The sequence below is a fragment of the Xyrauchen texanus genome, chromosome 47 (genome assembly GCF_025860055.1).
Source record: "Xyrauchen texanus isolate HMW12.3.18 chromosome 47, RBS_HiC_50CHRs, whole genome shotgun sequence".
In the NCBI taxonomy this organism is placed as follows: Eukaryota; Metazoa; Chordata; class Actinopteri; order Cypriniformes; family Catostomidae; genus Xyrauchen; species Xyrauchen texanus.
In genome coordinates, this window is record NC_068322.1 from 9,338,517 (window position 1) to 9,354,563 (window position 16,047).

General features: G+C 38.3%; 1 protein-coding gene across 1 annotated transcript; it reads left to right on the forward strand.

The window, feature by feature from the left end:
• Positions 1 to 4,069: 4,069 nt before the first annotated feature.
• Positions 4,070 to 15,134, forward strand: LOC127638846 (scavenger receptor cysteine-rich type 1 protein M130-like). The gene is made up of 24 exons (XM_052120584.1): positions 4,070 to 4,169; positions 4,864 to 5,043; positions 5,332 to 5,646; positions 5,800 to 5,979; positions 6,271 to 6,588; positions 6,849 to 7,151; positions 7,949 to 8,113; positions 8,207 to 8,263; positions 8,546 to 8,860; positions 8,981 to 9,295; positions 9,425 to 9,748; positions 9,843 to 10,160; positions 10,320 to 10,622; positions 10,865 to 10,942; positions 11,141 to 11,455; positions 11,618 to 11,842; positions 12,027 to 12,122; positions 13,185 to 13,244; positions 13,437 to 13,493; positions 13,605 to 13,688; positions 13,766 to 13,828; positions 13,932 to 13,992; positions 14,109 to 14,164; positions 15,085 to 15,134. Exons 1-24 carry the CDS (start codon positions 4,070 to 4,072, stop codon positions 15,132 to 15,134), a joined length of 4,338 nt encoding a protein of 1,445 aa, XP_051976544.1.
• The last annotated feature ends 913 nt before the right edge of the window (positions 15,135 to 16,047 follow it).

Below are 16,047 nucleotides of genomic sequence, written 5' to 3' on the forward strand. Positions count from 1 at the left end.
ATTTTATAAATGTTTTTGTCTTGTGTGTCAATTTAAAAAGTTACTCAGAGGTCCTTAAAGGCAAAAATATGTCTTCATCAAAAAACTGCCATAAGAATATTACACTCACCTAAAGGATTATTAGGAACACCTGTTCAATTTCTCATTAATGCAATTATGTAATCAACCAATCACATGGCAGTTGCTTCAATGCATTTAGGGGTGTGGTCCTGGTCAAGACAATCTCTTGAACTCCAAACTGAATGTCAGAATGGGAAAGAAAGGTGATTTAAGCAATTTTGAGTGTGGCATGGTTGTTGGTGCCAGACGGGCTAGTCTGAGTATTTCACAATCTGCTCAGTTACTGGGATTTTCACGCACAACCATTTCTAGGGTTTACAAAGAATGGTGTGAAAAGGGAAAAACATCCAGTATGCGGCATTCCTTTGGGCTGAAAATGCCTTGTTGATGCTAGAGGTCAGAGGAGAATGGGCCGACTGATTCAAGCTGATAGAAGAGCAACTTTGCCTGAAATAACCACTCGTTACAACCGAGGAATGCAGCAAAACATTTGTGAAGCCACAACACGCACAACCTTGAGGCGGATGGGCTACTACAGCAGAAGACCCCACCGGGTACCATTCATCTCCACTACAAACAGGAAAAAGAGGCTACAATTTGCAAGTGCTCACCAAAATTGGACAGTTGAAGACTGGAAAAATGTTGCCTGGTCTGATGAGTCTCGATTTCTGTTGAGACATTCAGATGGTAGAGTCAGAATTTGGCATAAACAGAATGAGAACATGGATCCATCATGCCTTGTTACCACTGTGCAGGCTGGTGGTGGTGGTGTAATGGTGTGGGGGATGTTTTCTTGGCACACTTTAGGCCCCTTAGTGCCAATTGGGCATCGTTTAAATGCCATGGCCTACCTGAGCATTGTTTCTGACCATGTCCATCCCTTTATGGCCACCATGTACCCATCCTCTGATGGCTACTTCCAGCAGGATAATGCACCATGTCACAAAGCTCGAATCATTTCAAATTGGTTTCTTGAACATGACAATGAGTTCACTGTACTAAAATGGCCCCCACAGTCACCAGATCTCAACACAATGGAGCATCTTGGATGTGCATCCCACAAATCTCCATCAACTGCAAGATGCTATCCTATCAATATGGGCCAACATTTCTAAAGAATGCTTTCAGCACCTTGTTGAATCAATGCCACATAGAATTAAGGCAGTTCTGAAGGCGAAAGGGGTCAAACACAGTATTAGTATGGTGTTCCTAATAATCCTTTAGGTGAGTGTATATTGAAATATATATTATATATATTATATATAATCAACATCAGTCCTGATCATAACTACCAAATACTCATTAATACACCAGCGGCTGTGTGCCCATTGCACACGGCGCTCCAGCCCAGTTTGGAGGTGTTTGTGGTTAACACGATATTTCTGGACACTTGCTGTAGGGGAACTCCTGCCCGTAGAAATGCAAGGTCTGTCCAAGTGCTGAATAAGTGGTGGCAAAGCGGCGTGATAGCTATGCGATGTGTGCCATGGTGCCATGCTCATCTCGGGACTCGAGTCTGAAGCCAGTGCTGAAGCGGTCTCATATCTATCATCCAGAGTGACTTGACTGCCGCTGAGGAAGCCATATGCCCTAGGCAGTTCAGCACCGACTGCGTGCGCTCATTGAGACCGAGTCTAACTCCATGCAGAGAAAAGAGATGCTCTGAACCGGGGTGAGCTTGCTCTTTTCCCAGTTGTCCTGAAGCCCTAGACAGCTGATATGACTGAGCACCAAATCCCTGTGCGTGCACAGCAACTCTCGAGTGTGTGCTAGAATCAGTCGAGATAGTTGAGTATGCAGATGTCCACTTCCCTTAATGAGGAAAGAGCTGCCTCTACAACCTTCGTGAAGACGAGAGAGGAGGCCAGCTCCATTTTTACCCGTATGTCCGAGGGAGTGGCATTCAAATTCCACTCACCAATTCTCATTGGCCTTCTCAAAGAATGGGAGGTGTGCGGGGCTTTCGAGAGAGACCCGTAGTATGACTACATCAACACGATGTCGAGTGAGTGACAGAAGGGGAACTAAGCAGAACTTAAAATAGTACTTGTAACTATTTTGTGTACACTGTGTATTATAGATGTATTATAGGAACTGAGGTTGAAATCCCAAAATACAAACCTTTGGCTAAATTTATGCCATTGGCATTAAAAATGATCAAAAAAACTAAAATGAAGAAGACAAAAATGTCCCTAAGGTCGCACAAGGGTTAAATGGAATTAGTTTTAAATATTGATACAATAACATCATTGAATAATATGAGTAAACAAAGAAAGAATTAAGTGTGATTCAAAGGTGTCAAAAATATAGCTACTGGTGCTCATCTGAATACGATGCACAACTCCTAGACAAAGGCACTCATATGGTGAAGATAAAAATGCCTTTATTCAACTATATGACTGTATTCAACATTATTCAATAATATGATGATGCTGATTATTATACTTTTTTATTTATTTATTTTTGCTTTTCAACAGACTGTGATGATGTTGAGAAAGCACAAACATATAGGGGAGACTGTTTGACTCAATAAAGACATCCTTTAGATTTCCATCCTTTCTATCCTTATACATATCCGGGTGCTATTTAAGCTTTCACCCACACAACAAGCTGGATTATAAGTAATAATGTTTCAGTAGCTGAAGGTTTCCTGGAATGTTCTTAAAACATTATTGACGAGTATCAGTATCGGTATTAGAATTGAGACTGCCATTTACTGCCATCTTCAGGTTGAAACTTGTATTGCTCTTGTAAATACATGCGCCTTATTTACTTTCCCAAGATTTCATATATAACAAAGTTCGAATAATAATTTTCTTTATTCCTCTTTTTATTAAATCAAACAAACAAACAAACAAAAAAAATCCTGTGATCTCATACTTGTGTAATCATGTTGTTTAGTCATGTACTCTTGGTAAGTGTATTCATGGATAAAGCAAGATTAAGTCAATTTTGTGATGTAGTCTATATATATATATATATATATATATATATATATATATATATATATATATATATATATATAATTTACTTTTATTTGCATTATTTTCTCTGTGATGTCATGAAATATCAGAAAATGTATTATGTTTGAAGTAAGCTGTTATCAGTGTCTTTATCTGAGCAGGTGTTCCAATGCTATTTATAGGCTGCAGTGTTTCCTCTCTCTGAAGTCTTTTAAGTCTCCCATAAGATATGAGACTTCAGCTTCCCTCTGGCATGCGTCGCCTTCAGTGAAGTGTCTCTGTAAGGTGGAGGAGGAGTCCTTTTCATCAGAGCTGACGTTATTTTTATATATATGGTGAAATCAGAAATGCCTCTTCTGATTTGTCACTGAAGTTGTTTGGTGGTTTCCTCTGTTCTTTCTAATAAGGTAATATTGAGTGTGATTGGAAGGTTTGGGTTGCTTTCTGCTCTTTAGGGGACTGACAGGAGCCACTTTCTTCAGTGTCTTTCTTCAGGGCGAGCAGAGGAGAAACTTGTGCTGAGTTCTGAGCTGATCATCACACAGTGTTTGTTTCGAGCAGATGAAGATGTGGAGCTCTCTGATGCTTATGTTTCTGTTCTTTTTGGCAAAACTCACATCTGGTAGGTACAAATGTAGGGTCAAGGAAGAAAATAAAAAATCTCAATGTAAATTTTTTTTTTTTATAATGCTACTGTTCATATGCCACACATTCATTTTTGTGTACTTAAGAGGTTTATGCTGTTTTGTGGATTTATTTTGACATCTGTTCTCCTGCTTTTTCTCCTGTCTTTCTTACCCTCTCTCTGCCTTTTGTCTGTTTTAAAAGAAGATATTGTGAATGTGAGGTTGGTCGATGGTGACAGTACCTGCAGTGGTAGAGTGGAGGTTCTTCATAGAGGACAGTGGGGAACAGTGAGTGATGGTTTCTGGGATATGATTGATGCAGCAGTGGTTTGCAGAGAGCTGGACTGTGGTGAGCCTGTAGATGTACTGCGTAATGCTCATTTTGGACAAGGATCAGGACCAGTCTGGATGAATAATGCAATGTGTACTGGATCAGAGTCCACACTGAAGAACTGTGGATCATCAGGATGGGGTAGCACTGACTCTTTTCATGGAAAAGATGCCGGAGTCATCTGCTCAGGTGAGCTGCTCCAAACTTATTACATCCTTGTAAATTTCACCAAGACCTCTCACCTAAAAAGATTGAGTTGATTTTCCCATCACTATCCGAACAGCTGAGACCATTTATTCCTTCAGGAAACATCTAAAAATGTATCTTTATTCAAAACTGTTAAATAACTCTTAAAATTAAAAATAAAACTTTCAAGTATTCTTTCACTGTCGTCTCAATTTCAGGTCAGTTTTATTCTGTAATTTTCTGAACAATTGTATGTTTTCAAGTGTTTGCAAAATGAATACATTTACATGCATAATATGTTCCTCTGTAAACATAATTGCTTCTTATTCTGCAATTATCAACTATATTTCTCAACTTAACTGTTTTCTTATTGTTTCTTTGTATATTAAGATACAAATAGAAATATATATTTAATGTTTTTATGCCTAAATGTTGGATTCCGTTTGACATTACTGAGCCATGAATAATAAAAAGACACAAAAAGTTAAACGATATCAACTCCTGTGGATATATGATGGCATTCCTGTTAATATTGGTAAATTGTTGACCTACCTGTTAATATTAGCTAAAAATGTAGTTTCAAAGGTTCCAAATGTGATACAATATAAATCAAGAATTTAAGGATCTCTTTCTATACATCAAGAGTTTTTATTTCTGTTAACCATATACTGTAAATTATCTGTGTCCTCTTGAACAGAAGTGAGGTTGGTTGGAGGTTCTCGCTGCTCTGGGAGATTAGAGATATTTCATGAGAACAGGTGGGCTTCAGTGTGTGATTCTGCCTTTGACCAGCAGGATGCAGAGGTTGTGTGTAGAGAGCTGGACTGTGGGGCTCCTGTTCAGGTTCTGGGAGCAGCTGCTTTTGGCAAAGGAGAGGGTCAGATGTGGACAGAAGAGATTCAGTGTAGAGGCAACGAATCTCTGATTCATCTCTGTCCAACATCATCATCACATGCAAACAACTGTTCTCATGACAACAGTGTTGGACTGATGTGTGAAGGTTTGAAGTAATTTTCTTTCAAGATTCAGATCTCTATTCCCAGATTAAAATTAATATATTACTTTTTTGTTTTGTTTCTTATAGTGTAAATCTTTATTTCCCTTATATTTTTCTTTCTTTCCGTCAATGTGTATTCATTCCTCATCCATTTTACTCAATATATAGACAGTAATAGGGTGAGGTTGGTTGGTGGTAACACTCCCTGTGCTGGAAGAGTGGAGGTTCTTCATAGAGGACAGTGGGGAACAGTGTGTGATATGTACTGGGATTTGGCTGATGCTGCAGTAGTGTGTAGAGAACTGGACTGTGGGGAACCGGTAGATGCTCTGAGTGGAGCTCATTTGGGACCAGGATCAGGACCAATCTGGATGAATGGTGTGTCCTGCAGGGGGTCAGAATCTACATTGAAGGACTGTGGTTCAACTGAATCCCCTGATCATTGTTATAATCATAATAATAAAGCTGGGGTCATCTGCTCAGGTGAGCTGTTCCAAACTTTTTACAGCACAGATGGTCCACCTGATTTTATAATATTTGAAATATATATTCTAAAGTTAAATCAATTATTATAATTTCCAGCTCTAAGATAAATATCATGCATTTTTTTATGTATTTAATCTCTTGCTTCTTCAGGGGTCAGGCTTGTTGGAGACACTCGCTGCTCTGGGAGATTAGAGATATTTCATGAGAGCACGTGGGTTTCAGTGTGTGATTCAGCCTTTGACCAGCAGGATGCAGAGGTTGTGTGTAGAGAGCTGGACTGTGGGGCTCCTGTACATGTATGGGGAGCAGCTGCTTTTGGCAAAGGAGAGGGTCAGATGTGGATAGAAGAGATTCAGTGTAGAGGCAACGAATCTCAGATTCACCTCTGTCCAACATCACCATCACATGAAAACAACTGTTCTCATGACAACAGTGTTGGATTGGTGTGCACAGGTTGGAACAGATGTCCTTTAATTTATATTTTAAATAATATTTATAATCCTTGGATTGACTTTTATTTTATTATATACAGTGTTTTCTCATTTATTCTTTCATTTTACTCTTTCTATCTCTTTCCCCTCATTGTCTCTTTATTCCTCACTCTCTCTATTCGATCTATAGACCGTAAGAGGGTGAGGTTGGTTGGTGGTCATAATCCCTGTGCTGGTAGAGTGGAGGTTCTTCATAATGGACAGTGGGGAACAGTGTGTGATGATTTCTGGGATATGGCTGATGCTGCAGTGGTGTGTAGAGAGCTGGAATGTGGAGAGCCTGTAGATGTACTGAGTAATGATGATGAGTCTGAACCAGGATCAGAACATATCTCGATGAGTAATGTGATGTGTACTGGCTCTGAGTCCACCTTAAAGAAATGTGGTTCAGTAACATACAAAGATCAAGGCAAGTGTTCTGAAAAGGAGGCAGGAGTCATTTGTTCAGGTGAGCTATTCCAAACCTCAACTTATTATTATATCACTGATGATGATCCATATTAAATTAACCCTGCATTCATAATTGTGCTATTGATGTGAAGGGTTTTCATATTCAAATTTTACATGAATGCTCTTTAAACAATGTTATATTTGCTTAATGATTGACCAATGGCAGCATTGACTGTATGTTGTTAGATGTTTGCAGTATGTTGTTATTATCATGTTATTAAATGTTGTTATTTTTCCATAAAACTATTTCCTTTTTAGGGGTCAGACTTGTTGGAGGTTCTCGCTGCTCTGGGAGATTAGAGATATTTCATGAGAACACGTGGGCTTCAGTGTGTGATGCTGCCTTTGACCAGCAGGATGCAGAGGTTGTGTGTAGAGAGCTGGACTGTGGGGCTCCTGTACATGTATGGGGAGCAGCTGCTTTTGGCAAAGGAGAGGGTCAGATGTGGACAGAAGAGATTCAGTGTAGAGGCAACGAATCTCAGATTCACCTCTGTCCAACATCGTCTCCACATAAACACACCTGCTCCCATGAAAATGATGAGGGTCTGCTGTGTGCTAGTGAGTGTAAAATGAATATGAGAATGGGATGTTCTTTATTATTCTTAAAGGGTTATTTCGCTCAAAACTTAAAATCCTTTCATGATTTACATACCTTTCAGCCATCCCAGATGTTTTATAGCAGATTTCAGCTCAGTTTGGGCATACAATGGATAGAAAATGGGTGCCATCAGGCAGCTGGCTGTTTGATGGTTCAAGCAAAGCGATAGTTTGTGTAAATAAGCAGACAATAGAATTAGTAACTTCCTGCAAGCATGACATTGACGAGCAAATGACGCACTCGGAGAATTGAAGTGTACTTTGTATAAACAGAGTAGAACTATGCAAAAGTAAGTTAATTTCAAACAGAAATACAGCGCTGAGTGGAAGCAACAATTTAAAGTTAAAACATTTTAATTATCGATTTGTTTCTTACACCAACCTATCAGTCTGCTTCAGAAGACAATTGATTGACTGAAGTTGTGTGGATTACTTTTATGCTGCTTAAATATGCTTTTTAGAGTGTCAAGCAGCTAGCAGCCTGATGGCACCCATTTACATGCATTGTATGCTCAAACTGAGCTGAAAAATCTTCACTTCAGTTCTGTTGAAGAAGAAAAGTCATACACATCTGGGATGGATTAAAGGTTAGTAAATCATGAGAGCATTTTATTTTCTTTGGGTGAACTAACCCTTTACATTTGATCATAATCTCACCAACACAACAGCAAAGTGGGCTATCACATTTTTAAAATATGTCCGTATATGTCTCTTTCATTACTTGTAATTCTCTCTCACACTCTCTATATTTTTCTTAGACATACAGAATGTGAGACTGGTAAATGGTAACAGTCGCTGTGCTGGAAGAGTGGAGGTTCTTCATAGAGATCAGTGGGGAACAGTATGTGGTGAAGACTGGGATATGGCTGATGCTGCAGTAGTGTGTAGAGAGCTGGACTGCGGGGAACCTGTAGATGCTCTTGGTAATGCTTATTTTGGACCTGGATCAGGACAGGTCTGGATGAGTGTTGTATTATGTACTGGATCTGAGTCTTCACTGAAAAATTGTGGATCAGGAGTGTTTGGTAAACCCTTCTGTGGACACAATGATGATGCTGGAGTCATCTGCTCAGGTAAAAGAGATTGATGTCTTAACTGCTCATTTAAAGGAAATTCCTTTCTAACTGTTTGGTCATCGATCCATTGTCAAACAAATGTGTTCTGTGTGAACAACTGCATGTCTTATTGAAAATATCCAGTTGTCACATAGCAGAGGGCAAATCTAATTTGGCAAATGTGATTTTTATCTATTTACATCAAATTAAAAATATTCTATTTGTACTGTATTAAATTATGCTTTGAAACTTGCCACTCTGAATAAATTTTTTATCTGTTTTGTTTTATGAAATACACAGAGCACAAAGAGTCCAGACTTGTTGATGGACCTCATCTGTGTTCTGGGAGATTAGAGATACTTGATGGAAACACGTGGGTTTCAGTGTGTGATGCTGCCTTTGACCAGCAGGATGCAGAGATTGTGTGTAGAGAGCTGGGCTGTGGGGCTCCTGTACAGGTGCTGGGAGCAGCTGCTTTTGGCAAAGGAGAGGGTCAGATGTGGACAAAAGAAATTCAGTGTAGAGGCAACGAGTCCCAAATATTCTTCTGTCCACAGCAGTCTTCAAGCAATAATGGCTGTTCCCATGACAATGATGTTGGGATTAAATGTTCTGGTTAAGTATAAGAATTTGTCATCTCTTTGGATATACTGTATACATCCAGAACATAAATGTTCATTTAAGTGAGTTTTATTGCTCTGTTCTGTTAAAATAATCTCTGAGTTTTACATCCAGGTTACACAGCACTAAGACTGGGGAATGGCTCAGAATCTTGTTCGGGTCGAGTGGAGCTTCAGTATCTCAGCAAATGGGGCACAGTGTGTTTTACATGCTGGGATATGAGAGATTCAAGTGTCCTCTGTAGACAGCTGAATTGTGGGATTGCTGTGTCTGTTGTGGGATCAGACTGGTTTGGAGAGGGAAGTGGTGAAATCTGGGCTGATGTGTTTGATTGTCAGGGGAATGAAACACATTTCTCACAATGTCCCATCTCTTCATGGATTCGAGCTGAACGTTCTCATAGTAAAGATGTTGGAGTCATTTGCTCTAGTAAGAACACTTCGCACTGCTGTTTATGTTATTATTAGACATGCTATTCTTAGAAGATTCATAACACTTTAAAAAAAAATTATGATAGTATAATATTATCCTCATTGAAATTTCAAATGTTCTCTTCAGATTCAGCTCTGGCTCTTCATGATGGGCGAGTGCGGTTGTCTGGAGAGAGAGAGTGTGAGGGGGAAGTGGAAGTTTACATCCATCAGGTCTGGAGGAGAGTTCTGCTGGATTCCTGGAGTCTCACTGAATCCTCTGTGGTCTGCAGACAGCTGGGCTGTGGCTCTGTGCTGAACTTCTACAGCTCCTCTTCATCCAGTCCTGAACACAGTCATGAGTGTGTGATGGGCTTCCAGTGTTCTGGGAGTGAAGCTCATCTGGGGAACTGTAGCTCTCCACAAACTCTCAACTGCAGCTCCACACAACAGATGTCAATCACCTGCCATGGTCAAAACAACAATATCTGGGCTATTTTCATTCACTGATAATGAATTAATTTTAATTAACATGCATTTCTTTCTATCTGTATATCTGGTCTCAGGTCATGGGTCCATCAGGCTGGTGGGTTCTGGAGGAGATTGTGCAGGGAGGCTTGAGGTTTTTCACAATGGCTCATGGGGGACAGTGTGTGATGACTCCTGGGATATTAAAGATGCCCATGTGGTGTGCAGACAGCTGCAGTGTGGAGTGGCCCTCAGTAACCAGCAGGTACCAGCCTGGTTTGGTCCTGGTTCTGGACCCATATGGCTGGATGAGGTGAACTGTGAGGGGAATGAGTCATCCCTGTGGAACTGCTTGTCTCAGGTCTGGGGAAAACATGACTGTCAACACAAGGAGGATGTAGGAGTCATGTGCTCAGGTTAACATTTAAACAGTCATTTGAACAATAACTGAATTATTTTGAACATTTCAATGCTGGTGATGTTTGTGTCTGATGGTTCACAACATCCAGTGTGCTTGCATTGTACATTAACAGAGTGTGAGATTGGAGGTTGATTCAAATGCTTTTCTAATCTAGAGTTTAGAGAGATCAGATTAACTGAGGGCTGTGAAGGGAATGTGGAGGTTTTCTACAATGGATCGTGGGGTAATGTATGCTGGAACCAGATGGACAGAGACACAGCGAGTCTGATCTGTCAAGAGCTGAACTGTGGAAGATCTGGTGTTGAGTCTGATTCATCATCAAGAATAAAATCAGCTCATAACTGGCTAGATAAATTGAAATGTCGACCACATGACACAAATCTGTGGCAGTGTCCATCATCACCCTGGGGACAGAATGACTGTGATGAAGATGAAGTGGCCCAAATCACCTGCTCAGGTAAGATGATATTTAAATATTTTAAGATGGTTTCAGTTGTCATGTTTCTTTAAACATAAATTTTATGTCCAGTGTATTAATTAAACAATAATAAACTAAGTAAACAATGACACGTTAAGTAAAGGTTTGGGAACAGGTTAAAGTAAATTAAGCTAAATTAAATAAAGCACTGAGAGATTTGATGAATGTAATATCCTAATGTTCTGTTCAGTTCTGTTAATTTTATCATGTTATAATCTCAGAGAAGGAGAGTTTGGAGTCTCCTCGCAGTCATCTTCCATGTTCCACCTCACGATCGTCTCTTCAGAGACAGTGTTCAAGTATGTTTTTTTTTTTCAACAAACAGTTTTAAATTATTATTTCTGTAAGTCTGTATTTTTTTCTATATAAATATCTCTTTGTCTTTCAATATGCATAAAAAAATTATTTACATTTTAAAGACTTCTAGATTCAGTTTCATTTAGCCGATAATGTTGTTAATTTCTGATGTGTTTCCTCATCTGTGATGTGTGATTCAGAGCATGTTCCTCTGAGACTGAGTGGAGGGAAGGGCCGGTGCTCTGGGAGGCTGGAGGTGTATCATAACGCTGTGTGGGGTTCAGTTTGTGATGATCAGTGGGATATCAGGGATGCTCAGGTGGTCTGCAGGCAGCTGGGTTGTGGAGCAGCACTGAGTGCTGATGGGAATGCAGCCTTTGGTGCTGGTGAAGGTGTTGTGTGGCTAAACAGAGTCGAGTGCAGAGGGAATGAGATTCACCTGTGGGACTGTCCTCTCTCCCTAAATAACCACACTGACTGCTCACACAAAAAAGACGCTGGACTCACCTGTGCAGGTGAGATTATTATGCTGTGTTGAAACCAGAGCTGCATTCATCTGAAATACTTAACACAAGTAACACTGTTAGAAACTTTTAGAGCTAATTACATTTGTTGAAGTAATATATTCAAGATGGCAATGATTTCAAACAATAATGTGTTTGTTTTTACATTGACAGATTTGTCTGTGTCCACGACTCCTGCCACAGCAACATCAGCTTTTCCTCCAGTTTCACAGACAGAAAGGGGACCAGTGCGATCAACATCAATCCCTCCTCCACAAACTCCTCCATCAGATTTTCTCTCCATCCCTCCAGTGGTTGTGTTTGTTCTGGTATTTGTGCTCTTACTGATCTTACTGCCACTCATTGTACTGATTCAGCAGAACAGAGTGATGAGGAGAGGTACGACAGATACAAACATAACATACAAGTTCAATTCTGACACCAACAACTAAAACAACAACTGCATGTTTTATTATTTTTTTATTATTATTTTGTAATATTGTAACTTCAGTGTTGTCATATTCAGTGTGTCATCAGTCATGTTTTGTGAAATGGCCGCAGGTTTGTCTGTCTTCTCTCACAGCTCTCTCTAAGAGGAGACTCAGGACTCTGTCTGAAACAGTTTATGAGGAGATCGATCACAGGCACACAAACAGACACAGTCACTTCACTCAGAGGGGTGAGTTAAGTAATCTGAGAAATATTATTTAAACCTCCAAGTTTGATCATTTACATGTGTGAAAAGTTTCTCTTTATTAAACACTTTATTGTCTTTATTCAGTTGGCCTAAAACCATGTGACTGTGTAGGCTAATGGTTAGATAAATGTGTGTGTGTGTGTGTGTGTGTGTGTGTGTGTGTGTGTGTATGTGTGAGCGTGTATTTATCACTTTGTGGGGACCAAATGTCCCCATAAGGATAGTAAAACCCGAAATTTTTGACCTTGTGGGGACATTTTGTCGGTCCCCATGAGGAAAACAGCTTATAAATCATACTAAATGATGTTTTTGAAAATGTAAAAATGCAGAAAGTTTTCTGTGAGGGTTAGGTTTAGGGGTAGGGTTAGGTTTAGGGGATAGAATATAAAGTTTGTACAGTATAAAAACCATTATGTCTATGGAAAGTCCCCATAAAACATGGAAACACAACATGTGTGTGTGTGTGTGTGTGTGTGTGTGTGTGTGTAGTGTGTGTGTGTGTGTGTGTGTGTGAGTGTGGTATGTATCACTTTGTGGGGACCAAATGTCCCCATAAGGATAGTAAAACCCAAAATGTTTGACCTGGGTTTCTACATTTTATCGGTCCCCATGAGGAAAACAGCTCAGTAAATCACACTAAATTATGTTTTTTAAAATGTAAAAATGCAGAAAGTTTTCTGAGAGGGTTAGGTTTAGGGTTAGGGGATAGAATATAGTTTGTACAGTATAAAAACATTATGTCTATGGAAAGTCACCATAAAACATTGAAACACAATGTGTGTGTGTGTGTGTGTGTGTAGGTGTGTTTTGAAACCTGGCATGTGTCTTTAGTTTATTGTTTTGGAAGATAACAATATTGGAGTATATATATATATATATATATATAACATTGTGTGTATTTGTCTGTAGTAGTGTGTGTGTGTGTGTTTGTATGCATGTTCTTCTGTTCATTAAGCAGTTCTCAGTGGCACATGATTTGCACTGTCCAAGGAATTTGAACCTCAGTTGGAATCATGAACATGTTTCTATTTATTCTGCTCACAGGAAGTTTCCTCTCTGAAGAACATCATTCTGGGTATGAAGATGCCGATGAGTTCCTCTCAGGTTAGAGGGTCGTTTAATTGATATTTACTGTTTCTCTAAGAAACTAATACAAATTAGGCATATTCTCAGAGCAAAGATATGTGTGAAGTGTAATTCAAAAATTCCTTGCATATACTGTATATATTTTTCTTTTTTTCCTTTTGGCACAAACACAATCTTCTCTAATAATTAATTTAACGTTATCATCTTCAGCACAGTCTGCCAGTATGGACAAGTATGATGATGTCAAGCCCACAAATGGGCTGACAGGTCAGTGTCTTTCTGATCACATAATTACACTGACAGTTGATTTAGCAACTGATAGTGCCCATGACCATTTAGTGATTTCTGAAAATATTCTCTTTGCTTAAAAAATTCTAGAAGAGATCAAGATGGTGAAGAAGAACACAGCAGATAACTATGATGATGTCATCACTGCTGGACTGAGACCAGATTATGAAAAAGGTGTTCTTCTCTCATATCATTATTATCATCTGTTCTAGAAGTTTGTTTTGACTTTATCTCAATGTTTGTACATGTAGATCACACACTTGATCGCTATGATGATGTCATCCCCATAGAACAGAATGCTGATACTAAAGCAGGTATGTTTATTAATACAGTATATCACCCTTCTAAACTGGAGCCCATTGCAGATATGAAGCTTTATTATTTATTTATTTATTAAAATATGTTTTATTTTTGCAGATGACATCCATGAGAGGTATGATGATGTCATCACCACAGGACAGAACACTTATCCTAACATGTGTGTACATTTTATTGTTCTTCTACAATAATGGGTGCAGCCTGTTAGTTATTATGTTAGTTTTGAAGTTTTTATTATATCACTTAACATAATGTATTTGTGTCTGTTTTGGGCAGTCAGCTGAATTATGATGATGTCATCACAAGTGGACAGAGCTTTAGAAACCTGATGGGTGAGTCCTATAAAAAGTTGTTTTATTTAAGGCAGATGCTATTTGCACCCTGGTGAAAATAATGGTGTATGCTATTTACACCCCAGTGCAAATAGTGGCAGATATTATTTGCACCCATATTTAAATTCTATCATTCAGTCTGTTTATTGTGTTTATTTAGAGTCCCACATGCACACTACATTAACCTCTAACCCTTAACCTAAACTTAACCTTACCTTAGAAAAAAAACCCTTGGTTTTATTACAGTAACCATGGTTTCATGTGGGAATGAGTGTGATCGATAGACCCCGCCTCCTGATCAAACCCCTCTCTGCACTCTCCGACATTCACTGTGACAAAATCACTGCGATGAAATCAGCATTTATATTTATTTGTATGTATTAATTTAAGTCATATTAAAGAAAATATTAAGAGTGGAAACAGGAAATCAGATGAGAAAAACAGTGGGACAAAAGGCAGGTTCGAACCGTGGTTGCTAGGACAACAGTACTTATTCACACAATCTTTACACCTCACTCCACTGCAGCAACGTCTATTGTTTAGTTTGTCATATATTTCTGTTGTTCCACCAGACTATTGGGGTTCAAATAGCTGCACTGTGTGTCAGATGCTGTTTACATCGAGGTGCAAATAGACACTTTATTTTAAATCCTTTATTTGACAAATTTCTAGTCTGATGAAATAGTCCTGATACTACCTTGCCACAATAGAAATAAACCATGTGAAAAAGGTTTTTCTCTCTTGGTAATGGAGAACAGAATTGATTGTCGCAAATGAACATTCTTTTATTTTAGTTTTGATTAGAATGCATCTGCTAAAATGAAACAGTTTATTTTAAGCAACTGCTGCTTATTTAATCTGATTAACAAAAGTGATGTAATCATAACTCATAACAAGATGATCTTGTTCTTTAATAACAGACTATGATGATGTGGAGGTGAAGCCAATCAAACTAGGAGGAACTGAGTGACCAAGAGACCCCATCAACTTTTCATAATTTTTTGGCATTTTATATTCTAAGTTTTTTCCTTTATTTTTTTATCCTATTTACATAAGTCAGTTTGCATCACCTTTGACATTTCATTGAAATTTACTAATTACAAACAAACTTTAGAAATGTCAGATTGAACACCGCTTGAAAATCCTGTTTTCTTAGTCTGTTCCTTTCACCCAGTGGAAGAAATTAGATTTGCACACATCTGTGTTGGAAACATAATAGGCAATCCCAGATTATTTGGAATAAATACATAATTTTATGATCATATTAATATATGATATATATTTTTGTACATTGGCACCAAACTGGTCAGAAGGTGAAGAACACATTTATCTTCACTTGAGAATGATGGTCTTTCTACCCCATCTTCTGGAATAAACCAGTTTTGCAGAGTTAAATGTATACTTGGCATAGTATAATCACAGAAATGAGTTTGCAATATAGAGAAAAAGTTTCAAAAAGTAATTATTCTCTATATTGTATTTAGTCTATTTTTCCTCTTACTTGTTTAATCAAGTTTAGATTAAATACGGTGCTCTTGGTAAGCATCTATTTACTGATATAGTTGAGTTTAATTTGTGTTTATAAAATTTATTTATTTAAAAAAGAACATTTATTTATGTGGTAATCAATATTATGCCACAGATGCTGTCGACAAGCTTAACTTGTGTTTAACCTGGAATATTCCTTTAAGACATCCTTTCTAAATATATGCATATAGTGTGGTGTTCTTATAACTCTTTGATAATTATTTAATAAAATAGTTAATGAAAAGAATGAAATTATCTATAGTTAACTTTTATTTGGTAGAGATTATCTTTTCTGAATAGTTGATATGTTTCTTCCTACTGCCAAAACTAAAATCTATGGGCGTTGGTGGAAGAAT